At 43.7% G+C, this 16564-nt stretch overlaps 1 protein-coding gene and 1 long non-coding RNA gene across 2 annotated transcripts in view; one reads left to right on the top strand and one right to left on the bottom strand.

Annotated features, from left to right (window-relative positions):
- Positions 1 to 1960: 1960 nt before the first annotated feature.
- The window catches only part of CNOT11 (CCR4-NOT transcription complex subunit 11), an 18387-nt gene continuing 3783 nt past the window's right edge, over positions 1961 to 16564 (bottom strand). The window contains exons 2-7 of the mRNA XM_027128785.1: positions 14548 to 14712; positions 10768 to 10920; positions 6743 to 6945; positions 5349 to 5551; positions 3034 to 3130; positions 1961 to 2957 (exon numbers count right to left, since the gene is read on the bottom strand). Of these exons, the coding sequence (XP_026984586.1) occupies positions 2760 to 2957; positions 3034 to 3130; positions 5349 to 5551; positions 6743 to 6945; positions 10768 to 10920; positions 14548 to 14712 (1019 nt within the window). The 3' untranslated portion in view covers positions 1961 to 2759. The remainder of the gene's footprint in view (positions 2958 to 3033; positions 3131 to 5348; positions 5552 to 6742; positions 6946 to 10767; positions 10921 to 14547; positions 14713 to 16564) is intronic.
- LOC113632025 (uncharacterized) lies at positions 2885 to 4665 on the top strand. The gene is made up of 2 exons (XR_003437622.1): positions 2885 to 2997; positions 3341 to 4665. It is a non-coding gene; the product is annotated as an uncharacterized LOC113632025 (long non-coding RNA).

Genomic DNA, 16564 nt, shown 5'->3' on the forward strand with positions numbered 1-16564 from the left:
AGCCATGCAGCTAGAGATCTGCCCGTGTTCTAACAGCAAAGTATAAATATAAAATAAGTTGTAAATCAAAAAAAATATCTGCATTACATTTGTTTAAAATGAGTACAAGAAAAGTCAATCCATTCTTTTTGGTGAGTTGTAGGCTTGTGTATTAAGGGCTAAAGAGAAACTTGAGAACACTAGTACTTTCTGTTGGGCTGATTACAGTTACTGAATCCCAGGATTATGGAAGTCCTTTCCTCAAGGATTTTCCTCATAAGAACAGTAGTGACTGCATAAAAAGAAAAGACCAGGTACAAAAGGCAACTAGCAAAATCTCTTGGTACAGGGTGCAGGAATTTTAACAAGTATGTAAAAAGTTCTTCCCATGCGTTAATTTTCCATTTTAACCCTCAAAATATTTTAGGGATATCACCCTAATAGCATTTAAAATAAATGTGTGATCCACTGTTCACCACGGGAATGTGAATCATCACAAAATGCATAATACAGTAGTACACGCTACTTAAAATTTATGAAAGTATATCGGTATTCTGTAAGAATAAAAATTGAGTGATACCATTTCCTTAAAGTTACTTAACGAAATAATACTGTTAAAGAGAGGTATTTGAAATAGTTAAATTTTAGGATTGCAAATGCTTTTTTGAACTTTCTACCCTAAGATGTCATCTTCTTAACAGGTCTCCTTGCCGTCTTCTTTTTAACAGGTAATGTGAAGATACTAAAGCTACAACAGATTGGAACTAAAAGTCCAGAGAATTCAAGGTGTGGTTTTTAAAAAACATGACAGTTAAACTGAACTCGTCTGATGACACTTAAAAGTTGACTGCAGTTTATTGAATCCCAGGATTATTGTTTCTTTTATTTCAGGTAAACTTTCTTCTACTTTTAAATGTTTAATGAAGAACTTTTTGCTGGTGGTGTAACTGTATCTTGACTGGTTTTTTTTTAATGTTCTCTAAATATAATTACTATTCTTTGTAAGCTATTTATTTAAAATAAATTTGAAAACCTTTCCTCTGTCAAGTAAACACCAGTACTGTAATCTGGAAACGATGCACAGTGGTCTGTCTTTAGTCTCAGGCCATGTCTGCAGATGTGCCCACAGAAGCACACTTGCAGCTCCAAACCAGTGTGTGTAGCACATCTGCGGTGGCTCGTGGACACCCCGGGGGCAGTGACCCTGCTGAGCTGCTGGCACGCGCCCTACCAGGTGAGGCTGGATGGGAGGATGCTGTCTTCTAGTTTCAGCTCAGACTGTCAGCAGGTGTCCTTTTGTGCTCTATGTAGTCCCACATGTCCGAAATGTTGTGCTTCTCGTTGGTGATTTCAGTTTGGAACGGACCCCAGGCACAGTGCTGTCGCCCTGGCTGCTGCTCCTGAGCGCTGGTGAGGTACCTCACTGAGAAAACTCGCGTTAGGCAGCGACGTGCGTGCGTCCCGGGGCTGCCAGCCAGGAGGCTCAGCGTGACCAGGAATCGGCAGGGCCTGGAGCCTGAGGTTGGGAGGCTTGCGGCGAGGCGCGGTCGACACTTCACCATTCCAGAGAGTATGTGAATAATGAACTGTTTCTTTGCCCAGTGGTAACATGCAAAACGGTGATGCCAGCCATTAGGTGCTGAGAGAAGTCAACTGTTGCCATCATTTAGATGTCTGAAGGTGCACCTGTTATATCAGTTTGGGTCCTTATTTCCTTGAAGCAAGTATATTTATAAATCACTACCCTTCGCAAGAATAACGAAGCTAAAATTTCTCATAAATCTAAGAGTACTGTTTTGCCAATATTACAAGGTGGGAATCTGTACTCATCTTAAAACCCCTCGGCTTGGTATCCTTTAACTTTTGCTAAGGGTTGGATTGGGAGGTGATTCCTGTTCCTATGAAGAATACGCTTTGAAAGTACCTCAGCAGATGGGGAATTTTTCATGATGTCTTTGAGTGAAAAATACATCAGATAATATAGAGTTCATAGAAAAGTTTAATGTAAGGCACTGCTGTCCAGAGTTAAATGAGGGGTTAAACAGCCCACAGGACGCCACGGGGAGGGCACAAAGCCCACTCGGTGAGCAGCCGTGCAGCACGGCCCCCGGTGCCGTCCTTCCTCCTGAAGTACCGACGCTCTTTTAGACTGTTAACAGGAGAGAAGGCCCAGAAAACTACCAGCTCTTATAGTCTCGGAAAAGGTTTCTAAGAATTCCCACGTCTGTAGGCAGCCCACTGTTGTCTCTTAGGTCCCCATGACAAGAAAGGATAAGGTACACGGGTGTCCGAGGCTCACACTGCACCCAGTGAGAAGTTCAAGGGTCAGAATACCGTCATGTGATGATGACTCAAGACCTCAGGGGCAGTAAGGCAGGTTCTTGAGAGTGTCTTCAGTTTACTCTCACTAAACACTTTCAACGTTGAAACCTCAGGAAAACGGTATTCTTGCCTTATCTGAAGCCCGTGACTTACATCTTAAGCAAAAACAGGCACCTTGCTCTTCAGCTGAAGACCTCATCTACTTTGTGCAGTGACTTCGTTTGGGATGACAGCCCCAATGGATAATCATCAGTGAGACACCTACAAGACACATTCGTCCAAGTTCTTACCAAAAATTCATCTAAAGAAAAAGTCATCCAGGAAAGCAAAACTTTGCTTTAAGTGGATAAACTGGTGTTTATACGCATTAAAGCCAAGCAATCACTCAGGGTCTGAACACTTTTAAAAATGAAAAGCACAGCATAGCTGAACGATGAACAGGTGGTCCCGACGAGCTATCACTTGGACATCTTGGTCTCAGAAGGTGCCTCCCCAGTGTCCAAGGTCTTCAACAACCGGAAGAGGCCTGCAGCTTCTCGTATCCTGCTGAACTCAATACAGAAGGCCTGCACTTCTATAAACAAGTCCTGCACGTTGATGATTTTGTTACGGATCAAGGACTGGAGAAAGACACACACGAGACGCACCAGACGATTCTGAAAAAGAAACTAATTTTAGTGTGCGTTTTCTGGGCAGGTATTTATAAAATTTACAAAAATTTCTCTTACTTACCTGCATATATTTATCTTTAATTTGTTCACAGGTAGAAATGCAATTTGATATATAAAGGTGAATAAATTCAGGAGGTAGATCAACAGCTGTAGTTAGTCTGTTTCATAAAGTTAGAAAGGGCTGTTAATTTTATTAGCTAATAACATTTTAAAACACCGTTCACCATAAAATCTAAAATTTCCTTTGGTCATTTAGTGAAAAATTCTGATATATAATCTAGTTACCTAGTTTTAAAGAAGTTTATGCAAGTAAACCTCGGAGCCCCCCCCCCCCACTGCCGCTAATAAGTGACACTTCCTTTTCTCAGGTCTACACTTAGCATTACACGTGCAATACGCATTGAGCACCATGTCCCTGTGTGTTCCTGGCTGAATCAGAATTCATAGTTATCGTCCAAGCTCTAACAACCCGGGCAGTTATTCTGTCCACGTAAGTACCGCTTACTAACCTGATTACAGACGAGTGCTATGCAAGGAACGCATGTGAAGGAAGGCGTGGTAGTAACTGAACAGCACAGTGTATAACTAAGTGCTAACATGTGGCGTTTGCACAAAGAGTGATGTAAGTGAAAGACTCGGGAAAAGTCAACAGAGCAAATGACTTAAATGGAAACCCAAGGAGAGAAGTGGTGTCCTTCCAGCTAAGTGGATAATCTGAGTGAACTGTGGAATCGGGGATGGGCGTGGCACACTCAGGAGCTGGTGGGAAAGCCCTGGCTGGAAGGTAGCAAAAGGCACCTTGGTCTAGAGTCTTCAAGGGGCGGCTGGTGTTTTCCAAAGGATTCTGTGAAATGTTTTAAGGTGGGGTGGGGGGAGGGTAAAGTAGGAATCTCATGCTCAGATAAAGGTGTGTGCTATGCTAACTATACAGTATGAATTTCCAAAAGTTTTCTAAACTTATTTGATTATAGAACTTTTTTCCACAAGGCTGAGGAACCCGTGCTCCAAGGAAACACCACCTGTGGGTGATGCACCATGATGGGGGTGGCGCACGCAGAGCAGACCCTGTCCTTGAAATTACTTCTGCACCACTGATAAAAAGGTGCGGGTATTCTCGGACTAAGTGCCTAACGGCTGGTTTAGACAGTAAGCGGGCACTTAGAGCATGGTCGGCCCAGAGGCCCCGAGCAGGAGGCAGCCCCCAAAGAGGAGTGAGTCTCAGTAACAGGGAACGGCCGAAGGCCTGGAGGAGAGCGCAGAAATGAAGCCGCAGGTCAGCAAGCGGCCAGCCGGTTTTGCCGGCACAGAAAGTTAAAGGTGACTACCTCGTGCTTCCCTCCCACAAATCTGCGTGCTCCTACACACACGCTTGGGATCCCTCGGCTTCCAGCCAGGCTTTTCCCACCAGCTGATTATAACTTCATTGTGGTTTTTTTTGTTTTGGGGGGGTTTTTTGGCTACACCATGTGGTTTGCAAGATCTTAGTTCCCCCACCAGGGATGGAACCTGGGCCCTTGGCAGTAAAAGTGCAGAGTCCTAACCTCTGGACCGCCAGGGATTCCCAGGACATATTCTTTAGTACAGCTTTAAGTAGGTTAAAAAACAATCCCCAACTTACAAACGAGTGAGTGTTCAACTGAAGTGCAGTTGCGTAGCACTCAGAATGGACCGCCCCATGAGCAGAAAAACTATATAATTTAGCCCCCGGAACAAGACACCACATGGAGCAGAGCTGAGGATGAGAAGCCTAAACTGGGACCACATCAGGCAAGCCTGCACATATGGCTACACTACCCACAGACAGCTTAATAAACAGTAGGCTCCCAAGCTAACCCCCCCAAGCCTATGGAATTTGTAATTTACCTAAGACATATTTGTAAGCAAAATAACAAAGTGAGAAACCACTACTCGGAGCACACAGAGAAGGGAATGTATTGTTTCCCTGACAGTTGGTGACAACGGAGCAAGGAGGCCAAATCAAAGAAAGGTTCAGAGAACAGTGCGAGGAACGACGAATTCTAGGAAGGCATTCCCAGAATTTCCTCAGCTCCCAGACCCATACTGATAACAGCTGTTAGTCTCTAACGAGAAATAATGCAGTATCTGTAATTTGTGTAAAGAATATACAACCATACGTAGGAGATAAATCTTAGCGATTAAGTTTCACTGATGCTGCTACTAGTGCGAAATACTTGGAATACTCTCCAAGTTCACATGCAGTCAACACTAAGGCTCAGATTATTTATTTAATGGGTTTTCTCAGACTAACAGTGTATTATCAGGGGGAAAAAAACTTGCTGCTTTTTCCCTTCTAATCATTTAATCCGGATCTATATACACACCCCTGTCCGCATTTGATCGCGCATAGAAACTTACCGGTTTACAACTTCCATTGAATGTAATGACATGTCCATATTGACCAGAACCGAAAAATACTCAGTGATCTGGCTTGACTGCATTAACTTCAGCAACATTTCTATAGCGACTAGAGGGTTGTTTTCCACTAGGTCAGGAAGCTTGGCTGGAGTGAGGCCAATATGATAAACAAGTTTGGGGTCCTTTTCCAACTCTCCAAGGAGCTAAATATAATCAAATTTTTAGAAAGAGAAAAACAGAGGTTCCTGAGTCAAATGAGGAATTGTCTTTCCTGCATGCGTACAAAAAAACAAAGTATTTTTATAAAGAAAAGTTATAAAATTATCTGCACTGAACCAACTTTATAAATGTCTTCCTTCAAATCCATGATCATCATTCTTTGATATTTTAAACTTTACATTTTAAATGTCAGATACTAAAACCAGGCACCTTCACAACAGTTTATAAACGACACTAATGCATCCCGGGCATTAAACCAGAATCAGTATTGTTTGAATACTGTGTGGATTTTAACAATATCATCCTTAAGTCCTTTGTAGGTTTTTTTTTTTCCATGTCATTTGTTAAAAATAATCTTACCGACTAGTTCTCCGGAAAAGCACAGATCACAGAGATCATCGGGGAACATCAGGAACCAAAGCCCCACCCAGCGCCGAGGGGAACAGATGCCTGAGGGGGGGACGGGCAGGGGGGAGGGGCTGTCTGCCCGGCACACTGCACACGCTCACTCACATAGGTGTCCTCAAAGACAGTTTCTTCTGCCAAATTGGTACATTCTTAATGTTCTGTGCTCCTTGCCCTGTCTCCGTGTATGTACACACGCACTGTTGCATGATGGCCTGGTAAGCAAAATGAACTACGCTGGAAATGTAGCTCCTGGCAGGTTCTAATGTGAAAGTGTACCAACTGAAGAATAAAGCTCACCAGCCGGAACCGCCCACGGTGTTCTGCCTTTCCCCCGCGGGAAGCGTCACAGTTGGGTGCGGGGGCGCTATTCTGAATCCACCATTAACCAGCTGTGTGATGGGTGCTAGTTTACCTTCCTGGTTAAATGTTAATGATTCCGCTTACCCTCCTGGAGTCCTGTCCAGCTTAGTAACAATGTACACAAAGCGCCCGGCAGCGCAGAGCAGGAGTGCGCGCCATCCTACGCTCCAGAGTCAAACTCATCCCACACAAAAGTCGCTAGGTTTTCGGGCACCAGGCTTCGAGCCCCACCAGAGTGAAGTGAGCCGGGGGGTGGGGTGGGGGGTGGGCAGAACAGAGCTTCAGAGCCACGCCTCCTGCTGCTGGCTCACGCTGCCAACATCACGTTACTGGTCATTTATCACTTTATGAAAAACGAAAACACCTGGTGAATTAAATACAGGAAAATGTTTACAATAAATCCATACCTGTGTCTGCTGAGGAGAAGATAAGGGGCTTTTGAAGGCTTTGGCCATTATTCGCTTGATCTCTACGCCAGTGCTGTTCTTCACACACATCGACTTGTCCCACTGAACCGCGTGGTCGGGCTCGGTTGGATTGAGCCAAGCCAGCTCATCCTCACACACGTGGAGCGGAGGTGGTGGACGGATAAACTCCGGCCGAAAATGGCCTGTAATCAAAGTAGCGTGTCTGACTGCTTCTGTCACTCGGCTGACCCCGCAACGTGTGTGTATAAACCTCACAGATTCCGCTTAGTGAAGTGCAGTGACACCTCTTAATAAGGACAACACAGCAACACTCTGACTTGAAAATTAGAAGCAGAAAGGACATAAAGGCAGGGTTTTATTCAGAACACAAGAAACTGAAACACTGACATAACATTATGATGTCAGAGACCAAATCTATTTTGGGGGAGGAGAGGAAAACATTACCACCACCTGACAAGTCCTAGTTCAAGCATGATCACCACTCAATCGCAGAAGGACACAACTTACTCCATGGGTAAGTCTGGATGGGAAAAATAAAACACTAGTTGATCTCACTCATCCTATTCTCAGCACAATTTTATTCAGAGACCATATGATGTGTACTGGTTTTATTTTTGCATCTTATAACCCTGAAGTAGCAAATTATGTGGAGATGAAATGGTAGGGGAAAGGTACGGTTGACTATTGACATGCTCAAATGAATCTGGACTTTCATAAACCCCTAAATTCACAAATGCTGTATCATTTTCTTAAAACAGTAAAAATACAACAGAACAGTGAAGTCACTCAATTTAATACCTCAACTATTTTACAAAACAAGATTGATCCCTAAGTTACAAACCCACTAAAAGAAATGCTGTCTGGGACTTCTCAGCAAATTTCACCCCTCACTTTGGTTCCCACGTAGGGTCTAAGATGGCTAACTAACTCCTCATGGACCGAGCCCCGGCCAAATTTGAGATTACTAGGTCCCCTGGTTTACTGAAAATGTCTGTGTCTGGCTAAGAATCATCCCTTTGTCTTAAACTACACCATCTCTTCACATATATCGCCAGAACTAGCACCTGAATCTCTGCAGCCCATTTACAAAAAGAAAGTTTTTAACATTTCACGAGAAGTTATACCTATGTGATAAAGAGAAAGTTCCCATGAGGCAAGGATGCCTGGTGTTCAGCTAGACTCAGACCTAATATCTGATTGACTTGCTTCTTACACACCTTTCCAGTGGCCCATTCAAGTCAAAAGATGTGCCCGAGCAAGTATTAAATACAACCCATCTGTGCCTTGGACCTTCCCACACACTGTGACTAGCTGAGACTTATTTATTCCAAAAACCTACTGTAAATGGCATTAAAAGTCACAGTGTAAGTTTTAAACTCAAGGTGACACTATAGTCTGGAGAACATGTTCTTATCCCTAAGCAGAAAGCATGCCTTCATCATTAAAACCACACAGAATCGTATAAAACCAAAAAATGCAGGACTCCCTGGTGGCACAGTGGTTAAGAATCCGCCTGCCAATGCAGGGGACACAGGTTCAAGCCCTGGTCCGGGAAGATCCCACATGCCGTGGGGCAACTGAGGCTGCATGCCTAGAGCCCGTGCTCCGCAACAAGAGAAGCCACTGCAATAAGTGCATGCACCGCAACGAAGAGTAGCCCCCGCTCACCGCAACTAGAGAAAGCCCACGCGCAGCAACAAAGACCCAACACAGCCAAAAATAAATAAATAAATTTTTAAAAAATGCTCTATTATTTCAAGTTCAATAGGAGTTTTCTTTGAATTAAGAGCTAGCTATAAGATCAGTAAAACTTCAATGGAAAATGATAAGATTAATGAAGTATAAAACAAAAAGGTAATAAACTACAAAAATAAACTCACTTCAGTAAAATCAGAGAATTTATATCCTTAGATATGCTGATGATAGGTATGTAATAAAAAATACTTGGGATTTTTTGGCTGCATCATATAGCATGTGGGATCTTAGTTCCCTGACCAGGGATGGAACCTGCACCCCCTGCAGTGGAAGCATGGCATCCTAACCACTGGACCACCAGGGAATTCCCAAAACCTTGGTATTTTTATTAAAAAAGAAACTAACTTTTTTTTTTTAAAGTTTTTAAAATTAATTTATTTTTGGCTGCATTGGGTCTTTGTTGACGTGCAGGCTTTCTCTAGTTGTTGTGAGCAGGGGCTACTCTTCGTTGCTGTGCACGGGCTTCTCATTGCGGTGGCTTCTCTTGTTATGGAGCACAGGCTCTAGGCGTGTGGGCTCAGTAGTTGTGACTCATGGGCTCTAGAGCGCAGGTTCAGTAGTTGTTGCGCACGGGCTTAGTTGCTCCGCGGCATGTGGGATCTTCCCAGACCAGGGCTTGAACCGGATTCTTAACCACTGCGCCACCAGGGAAGCCCAAGAAACTAACTTTTATTGAGCATCTCTACTATGTTCCAGACACTATACTAGGAAGTTTCTCACTAAATTCATGTTTAACATTCTCTGACATAAATCCTACCAATGTTTTCTTAGGTCATTCTCCCAGGCAATAGAAATAAAAGCAAAAGTAAACAAATAGGACCTAATCAAACTTACAAGCTTTTATACAGCAAAGGAAACCATAAACAAAATGAAAAGACAACCTACAGACTGGGAAAAAACATATGCAAATGGTACGACCAACAAGGGTTTAATTTCCAAAACATACAAACAGCTCATACAACTCAACAACAGAAAAAAACAAACAACCCAATCAAAAAATGAGCAGACCTAAAGAGACATTTCTTCAAAGAAGACACACAGATCACCAACAGGCACATGAAAAGATGCTCATCATTAGAGAAATGCAGATCAAATTAAAACTTCAGTGAGATACCACCACACACCAGTCAGAATGGCCATCATTAAAAAATCTACAAATAACATGCTGGAGAGGGTGTGGAGAAAAGAGAACCCTCCTACATTATGGACGGGAATGTAAATTGGTTCAGCCACTATAGAAAACAGTATGGAGGTTCCAAAGTTACCTTCTGATCCAGCAATCCCACTCCTGTGCATATATCCAAACTCTAAGTCAAAAAGATACATGCACCCCTATGTTCACAGCAGCACTATTCACAATAGGCAAGACATGGAAACAACCTAACTGTCCATCACCAGATGAAACGATAAAGAAGATGTGGTATATTTATACAATGGAATATTATTAGGCCATAAAAAAGAATGAAATAATGCCATTTGCAGCAATATGGATTCACCTAGAGATTATCATACTATGTGAAGTCAGACAGAGAAAGACAAATATCATATGATATCACTTATACGTGGAGTCTAAAATGTGACACACATGAACTTATCCATGAAACAGAAACAGACTCACAGACATAGAGAACAGACTTGTGGTTGCCAAGGGGAAGAGGGGATTGGGGAAGGATGGATTGGGAGTTTGGGATTAGCAGATGCAAACTATTATATAGAGAATGGATAAACAACAAGGTCCTACTGTATAGCACAGAGAACTATATTTAATATCCTGTAATAAACCAAAATGGAAAAGAATATGAAAAAGAATGTACATATATATATATATATATCCATATAACCGAATCACTCTGCTGTACAGCAGAAATTAACACAACACTGTAAATCAACTGTACTTCAATAAAATAAATTTTTAAAAATTCACATTTAAGGGCTTCCCTGGTGGCGTAGTGGTTGACAGTCCGCCTGCCGATGCAGGGGACACAGGTTCGTGCCCCGGTCCAGGAGGGTCCCACATGCCGCGGAGCGGCTGGGCCCGTGAGCCATGGCCGCTAAGCCTGCGCGTCCGGAGCCTGTGCTCCGCAATGGGAGAGGCCACAGCAGTGAGAGGCCCGCGTACCGCACACACACACACACACAAAATTCACGTTTAAGTATCAACGAAAACAACATGATGTTTCAGAAAACCAGAAAGTCTCAGGGGGACGCTGATAACATAAAACCAAGAATACAAAATTAGATATACCTACTTTCAATAGGTGGCTTTGGTCCACTGACTAAAGCTTCCGTGATCTGAGAGGCAACGGAGCTGTCAAATCCAGAATTAGAAGAATCCGGGTCTGGGTCGCTGAGAATGCTAGGGAAGCTGGCCTTACTTTGAGTTGGCAATTCAGACTGGCGTTCTGAAATAGATTAAAATAGGAAACACTTCAAAACTGAGGGCACCACAAGGAGAGTGAAAAGAGAAGCTACTAAATGGAGAAAGTTATCTACAACACATAAACAAAGGGCCAGATTCAGGATAGATTATCAATTTTAAAAAATAGGAAAAAATGGGCTAATGACTTCCAACAAGTGTTTTATTTTTAAAAAGCCTGAGGCTTCCCTGGTGGAACAGTGGTTTCGAATCCGCCTGTCAATGCAGGGGACACGGGTTTGATCCCTGGCCCAGGAAGATCCCACATGCCGTGAAGCAACTAAGCCCGTGTGCCACAACTACTGAGCCTGTGCTCTACAGCCTGTGCTCTGCAACAAGAAAAGCCACGACAATGAGAAGCCCGCGCACTGCAAGCAAGAGTAGCCCCCGCTCGATGCAACTAGAGAAAGCCCATGTGCAGCAACGAAGACCCAACACAGCCAAAAATAAAAACAAATAAATAAGTATTTTTTAAAAAGCTTGTATGGCCAATAAACATCTGAAAAGATATTCAATCCCATTAGGAACCAGGGGAAAATCTGTTAAAATGAGATACTATTGCACACACACTGTAGTTATAACTGCCCCTTGTGGTTACTGATGTTTAACTTGTCTGCTTGTTTTCTTAAAGTTAGGAAAATGCAACTGCATCATCCATAAGTACACCTTTGGTCCCTGGATCCCACTGTAAAGACATCTGAATTTCAGGCCAGCCTCCGTACAGATGATCTGTGTGGCTAGCTCCAGAGAAGATAGGTGTACTTCCCTTTTTTTCTTAAGCACTTGTGAAAATGATTAAGACATCTTCAGTCTGGGCAGAGGACAGCAAACAGCTCTAGGGGACAGCCAGCTTAGCCACTGTGCCAAGCCTCTCAATCCTAAGTCTAGTCATATATTCCTTTCTGAGCTTGACGTACTTTATAAATTTATTTTATTTATTTATTGTTGGCTGTGTTGGGTCTTTGTTGCTGTGCCCAGGTTTTCCCTAGTTGCAGCGAGCGGGGGCTACTCTTCATTGTGGTGCGTGGGCTTCTCATTGTGGTGGCTTCTCTTGTTGTGGAGTTGTGGAGCGTGGGTTCAGTAGTTGTGGCACACAGGCTCTAGAGCACAGGCTCAGTAGTTGTGGCGCACGGGCTTAATTGCTCTGCGGCATGTGGGATCTTCCCAGACCAGGGCTTGAACCTGTGTCCCCTACATTGGCAGGCGGATTCTTAACCACTGCACCACCAGGGAAGTCCCTGAGCTTGATGTACTTTAAAACTTTCTCATGGGCTGATTCAAGTCATCACAAGTTGAAAAGGAAATTAGATTTGATTCTTACTTTATTGAATACAAAGCTAGAAACCTCAGAATATACGTCACTTCTAAAGGTAAGGTGACTGAAATTGCCCATCACCTCGGCAACCAGTTTTCATAGTGTCTTTGGTTAAGAAAATAATTATTTTATTTCTGTTAATAGATTGCATCTGGCAGTAGTAGCTAACAAGTACTTTTGTGTACCTTCAATCTTAAAAGTCTGAAAAAGAGTTCTCTTAGTTTCAGAAAATAACCATTGTTATATTGTTAATATTTAGTACTTTAAAAATAAGGTTCAGGGCTTCCCTGGTGGCGCAGTGGTTGAGAATCTACCTGCCGATGCAGGGGACACAGGTTCAAGCCCTGGTCTGGGAAGATCCCACATGCCGCGGAGCAGCTGGGCCCGTGAGCCACAATTACAGAGCATGCGCGTCTGGAGCCTGTGCTCCGCAACAAGAGAGGCCGTGATAGTGAGAGGCCCGCGCACTTCGATGAAGAGTGGCCCCCGCTTGCCACAACTAGAGAAAGCCCTCGCACAGAAACGAAGACCCAACACAGCCAAAAATAAATAAATAACAAAATACTTAGAAAAAAATAATAATAAGGTTCAGGGCTTCCTTGCTGGCACAGTGGTTGGGGATCCACCTGCCAATGCAGGGGACACGGGTTCAAGCCCTGGTCTGGGAGGATCCCACGTGCCGCAGAGAAACTAAGCCCGTGCGCCACAACTGCTAAGCCTGCGCTCTGGAGCCCGCGAGCCACAACTATTAAGCCCGCGTGCCACAACTACTGAAGCCTGCGCGCCTGAAGCCTGTGCTCTGCAATAGGAGAAGCCACTGCAGTGAGAAGCCCGCACACCGCAACCAAGAGTAGCCCCTGCTCGCCACAACGAGAGAAAGCCTGCGCACAGCAACGAAGACACAGTGCAGCCAAAAATTTAAAAAATAAATAAATAAATAAAATAAATTAAAATAAATAAGGTTCAGAATGCCCCAAGGAAAGAGAAGATTAGATGTCACCTTATACAAGATGCCAAATGTCACAGGGCATGAAGTCTAAGGATGAGGCACTATCAAATTAACCCTGCAGCTCACTTAATCACGAAGTCAAGGGTTCACAAATCTGGCTACAGATTATAATTTCCCTAATGAATTGCTCTCAGGTGATGAGACCCATGCATCTGCACTTCTGCTTAGAGCAGGTTAGCAAAAGCTGCTCTTCTTTATCCTTACACGGAGAGGCTCTCCCTGACCACCCTGTTCAAGGTCTCCTTATTTTCTATCACTACAGGAGTTTGCTTCAAGACCACCCATTCATCTGCTTATACGTGTAACAGAAGGTGCCCAAATAATCTTGAAACAGAAGAACAGGGTGGAGGTCTCACACCTCTCAATTTCACAAAAGCTACTGTATGACTTGGATTAGTGTCCTGCTCCCCTGCAAATAAAACCCTTTTTATTTGGGGAAAAAAAGCCACCCTAATCAAAAGGGTGGTACTAGAATAAGGACAAATAGACCGGGCTTCCCTGGTGGCGCAGTGGTTAAGAATCCGCCTGCCAATGCAGGGGACACGGGTTTGAGCCGTGGTCCGGGAAGATCCCACATGCCGCAGAGCAACTAAGCCTGTGCTCTAGAGCCGGCGAGCCACAACAACTGAGCCCACATGCCACAACTACTGAAGCCCGCATGCCTAGAGCCCATGCTCCGCAATGAAGAGAAGCCACCGCAATGAGAAGCCCACACACCGCAACGAAGAGTAGCCCTGCTCGCCGCAACTAGAGAAAGCCCGCACGCAGCAACCAAGACCCAACGCAGCCAAAAATATAAATAAATAAAAATTAAAAACAAAAGACAAACAGACCAATGACGTGGAATACAGAGCCCAGAAATAAACCTTCCCATATAAATATTCAAATGATTTTCGATAAAGGCGCCAAGACGACACTGTTTCAGCTATTCTGGGTCCCTTGAGATTCCATATGAATTTTCTATTTCTGCAAAACACATTGTTGGGATTTTGATAAGAATTGCATTGAATTTGTAGATCGCTTTGAGTAGAAGTGACATCAGGAAAATTTTAAACGGACCAAGTTTTACTCAGCATTCTTCTTAAACTGGAAAAGCAATCAATTCAAGTGAAAACTCAAAAGGAAATTTATATCCCATAATAGCAAGGATCCAGTACTGAAGCTATGTTTTTCACAGAAAATACTAACTTTTTAGTACAGTTACAAAGACCTTCATTTAAATGGAGTACCTCAAGAAAAAAGGCCTAATGCTAGCACACAAAGATGCCTGAAGCGGGATCCCTCCTTACCGGCCAGGGCTAGCTGAAGCCCGCTAATGTCCACAGACTGGCCCATGTTTCCGACGTCCATCAAGGCAATCTGTCGCGGTGTCTTTTTGAAGAGTTCCCGTGGAGGGGCCAGCATCAGCTGGGAAAGGAAAAACTTCTCTGGCGGAGTTATAGGAGGCAAAAATCCTGTAAACAAAAGAACGTACAGCAGTTTCTCTAACGGTTATTTTTAAAAATTATCTTGAGTCTGGTAAAATTAGCATTTGCTACTTGTCACCTCAATTCATGTACCTTTAAAGACAAACTTACAATTGAAGATTCATTTAACCAAATAGATACATTCATCAAAATGTAATTAAATAGTGTCCCTGAGAAGGACTGGTTCCAGGACACCCTGCGTATACTAAAATCCAAGGATGCTTGGGTCCCTTATACAAAATGGTGTAGTATTTGCATGTACCCTACACACATCCTCCCTTATACTTCAAATAATCTCTAGATTAACTGTATGTCAACTGAAATTCTATGATTTGTGGCAATGAAACTTAAGGTTTTTGTAACTATTAACTTTGTTTTGGGGGATTCTCTGGCAGTCCAGTGGTTAGGACCCGGCGCTCTCACTGCTGGGGCCCGGGTTTGATCCCTGGTGGTAGGGGAACTAAGATCCCGCAAGCCGCACAGCACCACCAAAACAAAACAAAACAAAAAAATCAACTTTGTTTTCTAACATGCTTCAATTCCTGCAAAGGCTGAAGCTTACATATGCAGGCAAAAACAACAACAACAAAAGCTACAATGCTCAGAAATGCTTTTCTTCTCTACTGCCACCAGCAACTGTGTAAAAGTTAAAGAGACAAGGAAGCAATCACTAGCTCCGCAAATACACTTCACACACCTGTTTCAGTCCACAGCACGGCTACAATTCCCAGAGTGCTGGACATTGATGCTTCCCTTTCATCCCAGAGCCGCCCGCTTACCCGGCGGCGGCCATCCTACCGCAGCACCGCACTGTGGCCAGACCCTGTTCCAGCTCCCAGCTGGGACTCCTACCCACTCACCGCCCACAGTCCACACGCCCACTTACCAATGAGTTATATTTCTAGGTACAAATCTGCTCACAGATTTTTAATTCTGTTTACACAGAATTAACCCCAAACTTCTGCACCATTCATAAGACCTTCCTAACGTGGTCCTGACCCACTTTCCTAATCCCATCTCCTGACCCCCCTCCAATCCATGTGTTCTACACTCCTGTTGCATAAAATCTCTCACTTTCTCTGACTCCTGATTTCAAAACAACCAATACACGCAGCTCTTTAAGAATACGTGACAGGGCCACACCCTTCTCTCCCCACCATCTCTAATCAATATCCAGCAAAAACATCACCCCCTCTCAAAGTTCCTCCAGCTAAACAGCTGTAGTTCCTGTGCTACGAGGTGCTGTGCATGTGACATCTAGTACGGCCCTTAACCACACTGGGTTACAATCAGGTTTATGTCTCTTCAACCAGACTGCAGCTTCTTGAGTGCAAGGAAGCCATCCTACTTACTTCCAGATACATTCTCAACGTTGGCTCTGCAGCAGAATCATCCGAAAAACTTTCAAAACATATACCCATTAGATGCTCCCCTTGACGCACAGTATAATAAGCCTTGACACTGACATTCCCTGTTGTATATTTAAGCACCACCCCTACCTAGTGACGATAGTAATGTATAAAGCTTATTGTAAATACTTTTATTTCTCATAATTATCCGCAATTTTCAGACACGGAAATTGAGGCAGAGAGAGGCAAAATAACCAATCCGTGGATTTCCCTGGCAAATCTGTTTACAATGCAGTCTATGGCCTACATCTAGGTTTAAACTCATCGCATTCAAGAGTGACATTATATAAGTTATGGTTCCTTTGCCTAACCCATCCTACAGAATTCAAAGGGCTCTCCGACCCAAATCCCACACTGGCCTATCCATCTCGGTGCTGGGTTTCAACACACACACACACACACACACACACACACACACACACACACACACA

This window comes from Aethalodelphis obliquidens, unplaced genomic scaffold (assembly GCF_003676395.1).
Source record: "Aethalodelphis obliquidens isolate GAN/ISIS:26980383/991018 unplaced genomic scaffold, ASM367639v1 scaffold35, whole genome shotgun sequence".
In the NCBI taxonomy this organism is placed as follows: Eukaryota; Metazoa; Chordata; class Mammalia; order Artiodactyla; family Delphinidae; genus Aethalodelphis; species Aethalodelphis obliquidens.